Genomic DNA, 12,746 nt, shown 5'->3' on the forward strand with positions numbered 1-12,746 from the left:
TGGCTACTTCCTTTAGAATGATAATCTCCAGGTCCATCCATATTGCTGCAAATGGCATTATTTTATTATTTTTTATTGCTGAGTACTATTCCATTTTATAAATATACCAATCTTCTTTAACCATTCATTTGTCAATGGACATTTAGGTTGTTTCCATGTATTGGTTATTGTAAATAGTGCTGCTATGAACAGTGGGGTATGTGTATCTTTTTGAATTAGAACTCTCTCCAGATATATGCCCAGGAGTGGGATTGCTGGATCATATGGTAAGTCTATTTTCAGCCTTTTGTGGAATCTTCATACTGTTTTCCATAATGGCTGCACCAAACTATATTCCCACCAACAGGGTAGGAGGGTTCTCTTTTCTCCACACCATCTCCAGCATTTATTGTTTGTGGGCTTTTGAATGATGGCCATTCTGGCTGGTGTGAGGTGATACTCATTGTAGTTTTGGTTTGCATTTCTCTGATAATTAGCGATAGTGAGCATTTTTTCATGTGCCTATTGGCCATTTGTATGTCTTCATTGGAGAATTGCTTGTTTAGGTCTTCTGCCCATTTTTGGACTCAGTTGGAAAGGTCCAAATTATACTGGGAGAACAGACTCATTTGTCTCCATGGGACTAAGGAAGCACTAGGTGTGAGCAGTTGCTCCAAAAATGTCCGTCTGTTTGACTTCCTTCACTGGTCCAGAACATACTCAGAAGCGGTCCCAGAGAAGGTGGCCAGCTGCTGTATTGGCTCCCTGCGGAGGGATGACGGGGCTGAGATTCAGGCCAAGGGAGGCCCTTCAGGTACCTAAGAATAGGATGTCTTGATGGTCTCTTACTTTCTGTGTCTGAATTGCTGCTCTTGTCAAGGTTCAGACTCACTGTCTGGCGGAACCTCTTAGCAGCCTCCAGCACAGGCGTAGGTGGCCGGGAGAGACCGTGACGGCGTACTCAGTGTGGGCCTGGGCGTTCCGTTGCTGTGCTCACTGTCAGGGTGAGTGTGGGCCACTCTAACGCTAGGAGTGGGCTGCTCATTGATACCTCACGACCAGCCCTGCCTGAACTCCAGCATTGTGCCAGGAACTTGTTAAAAATCCATTAGAAAGCCCCACCCCAATTCAGTAGGTGTGAGGCAGTGCGGGAATCTCTGTCTGACTAGATCCCAAGTGTGGGCAAAGTTGGACCTGCCAAGCTGGTCATCTTTGAGGGTCCAGCAGATGAGAACTTCTAAGCTTCCAGGGGTGAGAGCTACCTGGGCGGGGGCACAGAAGGTTGGAGGGGTTATGCATATAGGTTGTGCCGGCGGCACGATGGGAAGTGCCGTGTCAGGATGGAAGAAGGGGATGGAAGGGCCCAGCTGGCAGGCTTGGGCACAAGAGGAGCAGAGGTACCAGTGACAGCCCTGCTGTAACCAAACTCTCCCCTTTGTGGGGGTCCTCCTTCCCCTGCCTTGGTGCTGATCCTGTACTGGAATGCCTGTTAATTGCATGATTCCTTCACTAGCCTGGGAGCTCCCTGAAGGCAAGAACCTCCATCCATTCATGCATTCTACTAATAGTTATTAAGACATTCATACGCCAGGGTCAGGTGCTAATAGGGAACAAGTCTGAGTCAGCCCATTAGAGCTTCCGGTCTGGTAAGGAGGGAGGTGGTAAGACCAAGCGTCTCTAATAAGGTGTATTGGATGCTGCGATGGAGATCCAGCAACAGGGACACCTAGCCCCAACTTGAGGGATCTGGAAAGGCTGCCAGGAAGGAGGGACGTCTAAGAGAGTGGTGAATAGAGTAATCAAAGGAGAGGGGGGCGGTCTGTCTCAGACCTACATATAGGAATTTTTACTTCAGGGCTGACAGTGAGTGTGACAGGGAGCGATGGAGGAGTCTCCCCCTACACTCGCCTGGTACCCAGCTTGGGACTTGACCCAGGGCAGCTGCAGGGCTTGTGCGATGAAGGCAGCTGGCTTCTCCTCCTCGGAATTGGCCCAGCTGACCCTGGCTCCTGCCCCACCCCACCCACCTCCAAGATTCCTTCCCCCATCATTCCCGTCTGGTCCTGGGGCTGGGCTGGCTACCCCTCTGGGAACCAAGCAGTACCTTTCCTTCAATAGCTGGGAATATCATTCACTTCTCCACGTTGGTACCGGCTACTGCCCAGAGCTGGGGAAACTGAAGCCGGGAGAATAGCATGATGTCCCAGGAGTCTCAGAAGCTCTGGGCTCCTCTGACCTCTGTTAAAAACTGCTCCTAAGAGGATAAAATTGCTCTCTCCCATCCTTTGGAAACCACTCTCCTCCTGGGGAAGTGGTGTAGGACTAGGGCACCCCTGGAGCTAGCACAAGGCCTGGCACTTGGTGGGGGTGCACTGGCTGTGTGAACTGCATGGACACACTTACTCAGTCCCTGCACAGCGTGCCTTCTGACCCCCCAGATGGGAAAGACAGTCCCTTTCCCCACTCTGGGAGGACCCAGCCCATCATGAGTCTGATCCTGAGCTGGCCTCACTCAGGTGACATGGGGTGACAGTGATGGTTGTCACTACCATTTTACTGATGCGCGTTTGTACCAGGTGCCTGTACACTCTTTCCCTGTCCATCCCAGAAGGCCTTGGTGGTGGTGGGGCTGGTGGCTGGGGGCTGTGATCTGGAGGAAGCTCTACTCTGTAACAGTAGGACCTGGCCTGAGGGGCCTCCCTGCTAGGGAGGAGAGGCTTGGGCAGGGCTCCTGGGAGCCAAGAAGGGGCACCTCTACTCCCCAGTTGCTGCTGAAAACAGCCCTTTTTTGTCTTCCAAATTGGCAGCAGTTACCTTTGCAGTCAGCATGATCCTAATATATATTTAAATGAAAAAAGGGTTACCAAAAAAGCACTGTGACCTCCATTTCTGTGAAAAATTCTGTACTCCTTTCTGGAAGAGACTGGAAGGAAATGCATCAACCCAGTAATGACAGTTATCAGAGGGCATTCTCTGATACAATATTTTCCCTTTGGTTTAGCTTACATTTTCTAATTTTTCTACCGAGGCTGTGATCACTTATGTCAGTAAAATGAGAAAGGGGGATGGAATTTGCAAGGAGCAAACTGGGCATCACCCTTGGGAAGGCCCAGGTTGAGGTTCTATGCTTCCACGGGGCAGGTGGGCTGAGGGGCAGAGGGGAGGGTAGAGAACTGCCCCACTGCACACATCCGAGCCAGGACCTGGTGGCCAAGGTCGGGTCAGTGTCTGGCTTGGGCTGGTTGCCGCCCACCCCACTCCCTGCGCTCCGGGAGGGCAGGGCCCACTTTGGGTCACCAGGGTGGGTCTCTGTGCAGCTTCATGCATCGGGAATGGGGCAGGTCTTAGTCTAACTTCCCCTTGGGGCTTCTGTTTCCTAGATACACTTCCCAGATGTGGAGCGGGTCGAGTGGGCCAACAAGGTAAGGCCAGGAGGGCCTGGGGGGCTGGCTGAGTCACCTGCAGCCTGGATGGGGCCGGCGGCACGCAGATAATGCCATCTTGGCAGGAGCCTTGCCCGGGAGCAGATTTGGCTGCTGTGGTGGCGGCCTTCTGCTTGTCGCTTGCCCTTCCCACCCTCAGGATTCTTCTCATCACCAGACCATGACTTCCTTTTCTTAAAAAAAAAAAAAGTTTTTTTTTTTGATTATGAAATTAATGCATGGCTACCGCAGACAAGTCAGAGTACAGAGAAGTATAGAGCAAGATGCAAGCCTCCAGGGGCCTGTGGCCAGGCCAAGACGAGCGCTTCCCAGGGAGAGGAAGGCAGTGATGAGGGTTTGACAGCAGCGGCTGGGTTTCACCCTGTCCCCAGCCCAGAGCTGGCAGTGCTGACTGTGCAGCCTTGGGCAAGTTGCCTGATGTCTCAGGGCTGGTTCCTTCCTCTGTGCAGTGGTAACAATTATGGTCCCTGCTGCCTGGGTTTGTTGTGAGGATGAATGAGGTAATTAGCGCATTCACACCGCCTGGCTCACCATGAGTGCCGGGATAGCTCTCCTGTCCGGTATTTGCTGTGAGACGTTGCAGGGGCACAGCCCATGGGCAGCGCTGCCGGATGCCCCGGGCGGACCGGGCTCTGTGACTCCAGGTCTGCCCTCCCTGACTGATGAAGAAACAGAATCTGGCCCCTACCTGATCTACCCAAACTTGCCCCTAAATGGGAAGGCTCCTGACACAGGATTTTTTCTAGTTACAAAGCTTGCCTGTGTTCTGGATAGAGACTTAGCTCATAGCAGGAATGACCAGGTTTCTGTGGATTAAGGCAGAGCCGAGGGCCTCCAGGACGAACCTTGTACTGTGCCCCCAAAATGTGTTCTTGCTGCCTGTGTGTCAGCTGTTCCCAGGCCCCCGAGTGCACTGCATCTTTCTGGCCCAACAATACAAGGTGTTGGAAGTAGATGACAGTTGGGATGAGGCTCCCGTCCTCAGCTCAGGGCCTGGATGGGGAAATAATTGTGTAGACGGATGCACACTAGGGTACCAAGTATGTCCCAAGGGAGCTTCAAACTCAAGAAGTGCTCAGTAAATGACAGGAAGATGGGACCCGAGGAAGGCTCCTGAGAGAGATGGGGGCATTAAGTCCTGAAACCTCACCACCTTCAGGCTCCTCTGATTAGGGTTTTAAACTAAGGCCCAAATCCCAGAGGAAGAAGAGGGAGGAGCCTTTGCTCCAAACAAATCACATCAGCTGCTCCCCCCACCCCCATCCTTACCCCTTCTGATCACCGCCTCCTGTCGCCCTGTCCCATCTCTCCGCCACCCTCCCTCTCCCCAGGTCCCACACTGGGTTCTCAGTGCCATGAGTCGTTCTGCTGCAGGAATCAGCTACAGGCAGCCTTTTCTGATTGCTAGAAAAAAATTACATCCACAGGAAACAATTTAAGTTTCTCTTCTGTGTTTTTTTCCCTTAAACCTCTAGCACCTGCTGCTGCTTATTTACACCACAGTGTAGATTCAGACAGCTTATGTTGTTTTATTTTAATTTAAAATTTAAAACAATTTTTTAATTTAAAAAATTGTTATTTATGTATAGTTGATTTACAATATTAGTTTCAGGTGTACAGCAAAGTGATTGAGTTATACATGTATATATCTGCTTTTTCCTTTTCATATTCTTTTCCATTATATGTTATTACAAGAAATTGAATATAGTTCCCTGTGCTATTCAGTTGGTCCTTGCTTATGTTTAGCACAGAATTAAAGGGCTTCATCACATAAAGTTTACTGAATGACTCTTTCATGGTGTGTTGCAAAATGGCACCAAATCTTGAGGTCCCACTGCAAGTGTGGGAACCACGGCTGTAGTTATCTGGTGTTTGATGGGCAGATGGACAGATAGGTGGGTAGATGGGGGGCAGGCAGGCAGATGGATGCTGTGGCCTAAGGGCCTTGGGCCCCCACCCCTGGGCAGCTGTAGGTCTGGGGACCTGACCACCAAGCGCCTCTTCCTGTCCTCACAGATCATCTCCCAGACCTGGCCCTACCTAAGCATGATCATGGAAAACAAGTTCCGGGAGAAACTCGAGCCCAAGATCCGGGAGAAGAGCGTGCACCTGCGGACCTTCACCTTCACCAAGCTCTACTTTGGACAGAAGGTCGGTCTCTCTCAGGAAGGGCAGCCGGACCTGCTGTGCAGGCTCTTCCCGCCCCTGCCCCGGGTCACTCGCCTGACTGGACCTCCCAGGAGGCCCGGCCCCCACCTGCACTTCCCAGCCTCTTGGTCTCAGGATAACCGCCCCCACCACACACACACACCCAGTCTTAGCATCACCATTTCTGCAGGTTCTAAGGAAACCTGGCTCAGAGAGAATGAAAAGGAAAGATGGGAAATGATTCTGAAGCAAAGTTTTGAAAACATGCCATGCGGTGGGAGCCAGCCAGACATAAAGATGTACAAGCTTGCTAACCTTGGCATCCGCTGGGGAGAACTCACCTTCGTGAAGTGGGATAGTCCGTGCCTCAAAGCAGTGTAATTCTCTACTGATTGACTGGTGCGTGCAATCCGTGTCACAAGCCCATGCCCGTTCTGTGAAGGCCCTGGGGGACCCAGGATGAAAGAAGCTTGTGTGTTGAACATCATTTCCCTATTTTAGGCTGACTGCACGATTCCGTTGTCTTGTCCCACTCTTCCTGCCCCAAAGTGCCCCATTGATGTCAGTCTTATTTTGATCATCAGAAAATGCATCCCCCAGGCAGAGCCGCTGGGATGTCCATCACCCTGTGCATCAGAGGCGTTGGCATCTGGTTTGCTCCAGAATGAGCAGGTGTGGGAAGGCAAGCCAGCCTGCTGACAGCTGTTTTCTGGCCCCGGGGCGTGAGCCCAGCTCTGCCCTGCTAGCACCCCCTCCCCCGAGCGGGGGCGGATTAGGCTTGCCTAAGCCCTGGAGGTTCTGGTTGATGCCACTCAGACTCTGCTAGGACTGGCTCATCCCAGCATCTGTGGGTTCATTTGTTCTTTCACTGTTTCATTCACGTGTGACTTAGGGAGTGCGGCTGTGTGCGAGGCTCCTTGCAGAGATGAGTGTGGCTATGCCCCTGCCTTCAGGAAGGTCCCTGTCCTGTTGTGGAGGCAGACATATAAACTGGTGGATGACGGACGGCAACGTGGCAGTGTATGCACGCCAGCGGAGGAATGCTTGAATTGGGGAGTGGAGGGGTGTGGGGGCTGTGGCAGTCAGGGAAGGCTTCCGGGAGGGGTGATATCTGAGTTGGCATTTGAAGAATTCAGCAGACGAAGAGTCAGGAAGCCTGCAGACTGCTGTGTTTAGCACACAGCCCGCTCTGCCAGGCCGCTTGTCTGGTGGTGTTGCCTGTGGGATAATGTGCTGCTGGAGAGCGGTCCCGGGCCGGCAGCAGAAGCAGGCCTAGAGGTGGGTGATCCTAAGGGACAGTGATCACCCTGTCAGGGGAACTTGATGGGGGAGCTGCAGGTTGACTGGGTGCCCCAGCCCTGCTGGAGAAATACCCGACTCCTCATCCTGACTTTCAAAGCCCTTCAGGTCCTGGCTCTTCCCACCTCCCCTTAGCTCTCCCAACCCTCTCCTCCCCGCCTCCCCTCCATTGGAAGGCGTCACAGAGGACTCCTCAGGTGACCTTCCTGGGCTTTCCCAGGACCCACGTACTCACCACACCCACTTTCTTCACACCCGTGAGTGTATCCAGCTTCCTCTGATTCCCATGTCCACGCCCAACTCTGCTGTGTGCTGTGATGACCTTGGGCCAGTGACTTAACCTCTCTGAGCTCTAGTTTCCTCATCTGTAGGAGGAAAGAACCCACTTCTGAGGGTGGTTGTGAAGTGTGACTAACAGGCCTGGCATCAGGGCTACTCTGCATGGCTGGGTGAGTGGTGCTCTGTGTAGGGCACCTGGCTGAGAGGGCCAGTGGGGGCCAGATTCCAGCCTGGTGCCCCTTACCTCACCATGAGCCCCAGGCCAGTGCCGCCCTGCCTGGCACAGAGAAGATGCTCCAACAGTGGTTATCCCTCCTCTCCATGGGGGGGCCTTCAGGTGGGCAGCCCTCTCCAGGACAGGCCTCTGCAGATGGGGGTCTTAGGGCTGGCTGGGCTTCCACAGGTGCCTGCCATCCAGCCCGCGGCCCGGGAGCAGGCGAGCAGGCTCCAAGCCGTGGGAGGTGGAGACAGGCCCCTTCCTCCTCGTCAGGGCTTCTCTGGGTCTTTAACATCGAGGCCCCGGGGACCAGGGTGGAGCCAAGTGCCGCACAGCCTGGAAGCTTCTACAATTCTGGGGGTTCTCTTAAAGAAAAAGAATGTAAAATTTAGAAGGTGAAACCAGGACAAAAATGCATGTTAAATAAATACGAGAACGTATGAGAAGAAATCACAGCAACTTACACATTTTAAAAAGCTGACATATCACTCACATCACAAACTCCAGGAAAACTGACATAATAACTTAAGTGACCTGCTCCACATACCCCTGCAATACTTTCCTGCGTTTTTAATTCTGTCTTCTTTGCTAACCTTCTCATGTGACAGTTTATTTGTAAATGCCACTTTCCATGGAGAGATATTATGGTTGACTGAATTTTTTCTCCAACATTTGATTATGAAAAATTTCAAATGTACAGAAAAATTGAGAAAATTTTGTGGTGAAACATCTGGATTGTACAGTTGTTAATCTTTTACCACGTTTGCTTGTGCACATATCCATGCGTCTGTCCCTCTTGTCTTTTTTTTTTCTGCATTTCAGACTAAATTGCAGACCTCAATGAACTTCACCCCTAACCTTCAGCTGTAGACGTATCATTAACTCAAATTCAGATGAAATTATTTTTTATTCTTGATAAATAATAACCAGACCCCACTCCATTGCCACCTGATGGGAGGAGAGAAAAGTGTGGGCAGAGGGGGCAAGAAAAATTTCCGAGGAGCTTGGCCCTCAGCCCCAGAGGTTGGGCCCTGGAGTGGGACGTGTTTATTCACAGGGTCACGTCTCTCAGCCAAGGACCCTGCCCTCTTCCCTTGCCCTTAGAGGACCAACTCCTACTCCTCTGCCATTGCTGTGTAAAGGCCTCCTCCTAAAGGAAGTCTTCAGTAACCTCTGCCCACCCCAAGCGGGGTTGGGAGGTGCTTCTAAAGTCCCCAGATCCCAGTGTCATGGCACAGGCTGCAGCTTCTCACGCCCCCACCCCCACATTGTCTCCTCTGCTGGACTGTGAGCCTTGCTTCTTGCCTTCTCCCCAGGGCTGTGCCTGGCATGGAGTAGGTGCTCAGTAAATATCTGTGGCAGGGGAGAGAGAGGGAAGGTCCACATTCTAGGGCAGGAGGTGTTGGGGTGCCAAGGGCCGGCAGGGGGCTGCAGGGTGGATTTCTGAGTTTGTGCCTCATCCTGGGGTGCAGTGGTCACGTTGGCTGTCAGGGAGAAGCCCAGCGCTGGGTGGGGAGAGCAGCCACCCCCGCCACTGCCCGCAAGACCCCTGCTGACCTAGCCCTCTGGCATCTCTTCCAGTGCCCCAGGGTCAACGGAGTCAAGGCGCACACCAACCAGCGCAACCGGAGACAGGTGGTCCTGGACCTGCAGATCTGGTGAGCTCTTGTGCCTGTGGGCCCAGGCGTGGGGGACGTGGAGCACTGTGAGAACAGCTGATTTGAAGATGGAGTTGCAGATACACACTTCCGTTTGGAATGAGACAGCCCCTCACAGCACGCATCCCTCTTCCTCCCCCCACGCTGGAGCACAAGGGCCCTGCTGGGAGGGGGAGGAGTGTCAGGAGAACGGATGGTCCCCGGGGAGCCAGTGCCTTCAGAGCCCTCAGCCCAGGCCGGGCTTCTCCCGTAACCCAGGCACCAGGCAGCTTCTGGGAACCAAGACCCAGGCAGCAGAGCTGTTTTAGAGACCAGGGCACCTGGAGGGTCAGACCAGCTGCCTCAGAGAGGATGCAACAAAAGGGAGTAAGCGTGATGAGAAAATGTGGGGACTTGTGGTGCGACCCAGGGAGCTCCGAGCACAGGCTGGGAGAGAACAGCGGGGGAACTGGGCTTTGTGGCACCTCAGGAAAACTAAAGGGTGCAGAGACACATGAGTGACTAGTTCAGTGGGTTGGGTAAGGGCACCTCTTTCGAATGAAGTTTGCAATAGGCTTGAGTCAGAGAGAAGGAAAATTCAATCCAGGAAGTGTTCCTAGAGGTGGTGGGATTCAAACTGTACTTAAAGGACCAAGGATCCACTCCAGAGGTTCTGAATGTTGCCGTTCCTTTCCAGTGCCTCGTATTTCCTGTCCTTAGCTCAGAGGCTGGCACTGAGAGCACACGGGGAAGACAGGAGTCATCTCTGGGAACGGCTATGCCCAGATGGGAGCCAGTCTCAAGTGTGTTGAGATGGTGGTGCCAGTTGGGCACTGCCAGCCCCAAAGCTCCACCACAAAATCCTTGTGTGAATAGTTGGGGCGTGTCAAGGTCATCTGGCCCAGCCTCGCAGTCAGCTCAGGGAGCCTCGGGCTCCCAGGTTCCCCCTGCCCCTCCAGGGGACACCCAGCATTTTTGTGGTGTCTGGCCTCTCCGCCTGTGTCCTCAGATGTGGGATGGGCACCTCTGCCTCCTCTTAGTTTCTCCTCAGCCCTTTGACAGGGTCTCTGCCCTCTGCCCTCAAGGGCACCCATGCTGGGCTCCCTGTGCCCTGCTTGGCAGGAGCCTCCAGCTGGACTCAGGCTCCTGAGCCCATGTGGCTTTGCCCACCTCAGCACCACCAGCAGCAGCCCGTGTGAATGGCTGGATGGAGGCAGCGGGGCTGCTCTGTGTCCTTGGAAATGAGACCTGGGCAGAGATGGGGCAGGGACACAGTGGTGTGTGCACCTAGAGCCCCCCCTTCACATCTGTGGGGGGTCGTGGGGTGAGGTGGAGCCCAGAGTCACTGCCCTTGTGGACAGAGGTGGGGGTGCTCATGGGACACCAGGGTGCGGGAACCTGGGGGGCTGCCTCTGGGGCTCTGGGCTCGGGGCAATGTCTACTCAGAGCTGAGAAAAGCCAAGGCTGTTAGGGAGTCCACAGCTGAGTGGTGCAGGGCTCAGGCTTGGGCTGGGCTGCCCTGGGCATGTCTCCCGATCTCTCTGAGTTGGGGAACTGGCCCTCCTCCCCACCCTCCTTCTCCCTCCGCACTTTCAGCTACATTGGGGATTGTGAGATCAGCGTGGAGCTGCAGAAGATACAGGCTGGTGTGAACGGGATCCAGGTGGGTGGAGCCCAGCTTAACTGCCTCTGGGGTCATGTTCAGGGCAGGAGAAGCGGGGTTTTGCTGGAGCAGGCTGCAGAAGGGGGTGATGACACCAGAACCCTCAGAGGCAGGCAACAATCAGGGGTTCCGCGCCCGAGGTCGCACCACCCCACTGCTCAGGACAGCCCCACGCCTGCCCACGCCTGCCTCTGTTTGCCAGGTCCCTTGCAGAGAGGCCTCAGCTGCCCTGGGAAGTGAGAGGCCCTCTTTCTGGAGCAATGCAGAGTGGGTGCTGAGAAACTGAGGCGGGTGGAGGAGATGGAGCCACCTTACAGCAGGAGTGGAGGAGCTGAGGAGCTGGAAAGCACCCCTGGGGCCCGGCTGTAGGAGAGGGCAGCGGGAGCCAGCTCAGGGCCCATGGCAGCCGGCAGAGTGGTGGCAGCTGAGTGCAGGCCTCTCTTCCCCATGTGTGGTCCCTGCTGTGGCAGCGGGTGGCCTAGGCATGAATGAGCCAGCAGCGGCCTAGCTGAGCACAGCAGGTGTGGGAGGCAGGGAGGCTGAGGTCCTGTGCCATCCAGTTGCCTCTTGTGCCATCCAGCTGCAGGGCACACTGCGGGTCATCCTGGAGCCCCTCCTGGTGGACAAGCCCTTCGTGGGAGCTGTGACCATGTTCTTCCTGCAAAAGCCGGTGAGTCCCAGGGATGAGGCAGGCCTGTTGCTCCCTGGGAGTCAGTGCTTGCCCACTGGGCCCTGTCACTGAGCTTGAGCCCCAGAACAGGTGCTGCCAAAGACCCCCCAGACCCCTTATCTCATGTGCTCCTTAAGGTGCCTGAGGGCTGGACTCTGCTCAGCCCAGAGAAGTGGTCACACAGCTGTTGGAGGTGGAGAGGAGGCTGTCACCCAGAGCTCTCTGGGCCCAAGCCAGCTGGTGGCCACTCCTGTGGTCCCAGCAGGAAGCAGCCCGCCTGACAGCCCCAGTCCTGAGCAGGACTGGGCGGTGCCCTCACCTGCCTGACCCCTGATAGAGGGCGCCTTGTCCCCCAGCAGGCTGAATTCTCTGTGGGGGTGTGTGTGTGAGGCCCTTGGCAGAGGCTTCTCAGCCTGGGCTTCTGGCCCCTTCCTGCCTGACTGCCTCCCTCTGCCTCTGCAGCACCTGCAGATCAACTGGACCGGCCTGACCAACCTGCTGGATGCGCCAGTAATTAAGTAAGTGCCTGTGCGAACCACCAGGCAGACCCGAGGTGGGGAGGCGGGGCCCTCAGGGCTGGGCAGTCAGTGCCGAGAGCTGCACCATGGCTGTGCCCTCCCCGCCGCTCTGTGCACAGGGAGAGGGCTGGGCACCTGCCCCTTCCAGGGGGAAAGTGTTGATGTGTGTGGAGCACACACCATCGGGTGAGACGTCCTAGAGAAGGCCACATGGACTCATGAGAGGCAAGCACGCGCTCTGGACCTGGACCAGGCTCCTGGCCCTGGCCCTTGGCAGCTGTATGCCTTTGGACAAGTTACTTCACCTCTCTGGGATCTTTCTAAGTAAAAGGGGAGCCAGATTCCTCTGTATTAAGGTCCCTGGGTGAACACTGAGGTGCGTGTGGTGCTGCTGGCACAGTGGATGTGGACACACACATGTGTCCTCTTTCTGCCCTCGTCCACTCCCTCCCCAGCCCATGTGTGTGAGAAGCCCACGAGGCTCCCCACCCATGGTGACCACATCGCAGACACAGGTGTGGGAGGTGGCAGCTGTCACAGCAGAGGCCAGTGAGGCAGAGCTGATCTGGGCACCTCATCTTCCTGGGGCCAGGGTGCTGCTGCGCTCAGGGCTCCAGTCCCATGTGGACCACCTCCCAGGACGGAGGGACAGTGGGATGGGCCAGGGTGCCCACTGGCTGGCTCGCCAGGCCCAGCAGCTGCCATACCTTCAGGGAGGACCACTCGCTGACTCTGGGAACATTCCTACTGAGCTCTGCCACCTAGATGCAGAGAACCCATTCTTCCTTTCAGAAGCTATTTCCTGAGCACTTACTGTGTGCCAGCCCTGTTCTAGGCCCTGCCTACCTCCCTATACTGAGGAGATGGAGTCGGGCTATACAGAATGGAAGGGC

General features: G+C 55.0%; 1 protein-coding gene across 2 annotated transcripts in view; it reads left to right on the forward strand.

Annotated features, from left to right (window-relative positions):
- ESYT3 (extended synaptotagmin 3) overlaps nucleotides 1–12,746 on the forward strand; it is a 48,044-nt gene that overhangs the window by 14,606 nt on the left and 20,692 nt on the right. Inside the window, exons 2-7 of one of the 2 annotated variants that reach the window (XM_006216062.4) lie at nucleotides 3,360–3,401; nucleotides 5,439–5,573; nucleotides 8,947–9,023; nucleotides 10,599–10,665; nucleotides 11,246–11,335; nucleotides 11,798–11,853. In XM_006216062.4, coding sequence (XP_006216124.4) covers nucleotides 3,360–3,401; nucleotides 5,439–5,573; nucleotides 8,947–9,023; nucleotides 10,599–10,665; nucleotides 11,246–11,335; nucleotides 11,798–11,853 — 467 coding nt within the window. The remainder of the gene's footprint in view (nucleotides 1–3,359; nucleotides 3,402–5,438; nucleotides 5,574–8,946; nucleotides 9,024–10,598; nucleotides 10,666–11,245; nucleotides 11,336–11,797; nucleotides 11,854–12,746) is intronic. The other variant, XM_031678230.2, reaches the window with a different exon arrangement.

This window comes from Vicugna pacos, chromosome 1 (genome assembly GCF_048564905.1).
Source record: "Vicugna pacos chromosome 1, VicPac4, whole genome shotgun sequence".
NCBI classification, from domain to species: domain Eukaryota; kingdom Metazoa; phylum Chordata; class Mammalia; order Artiodactyla; family Camelidae; genus Vicugna; species Vicugna pacos.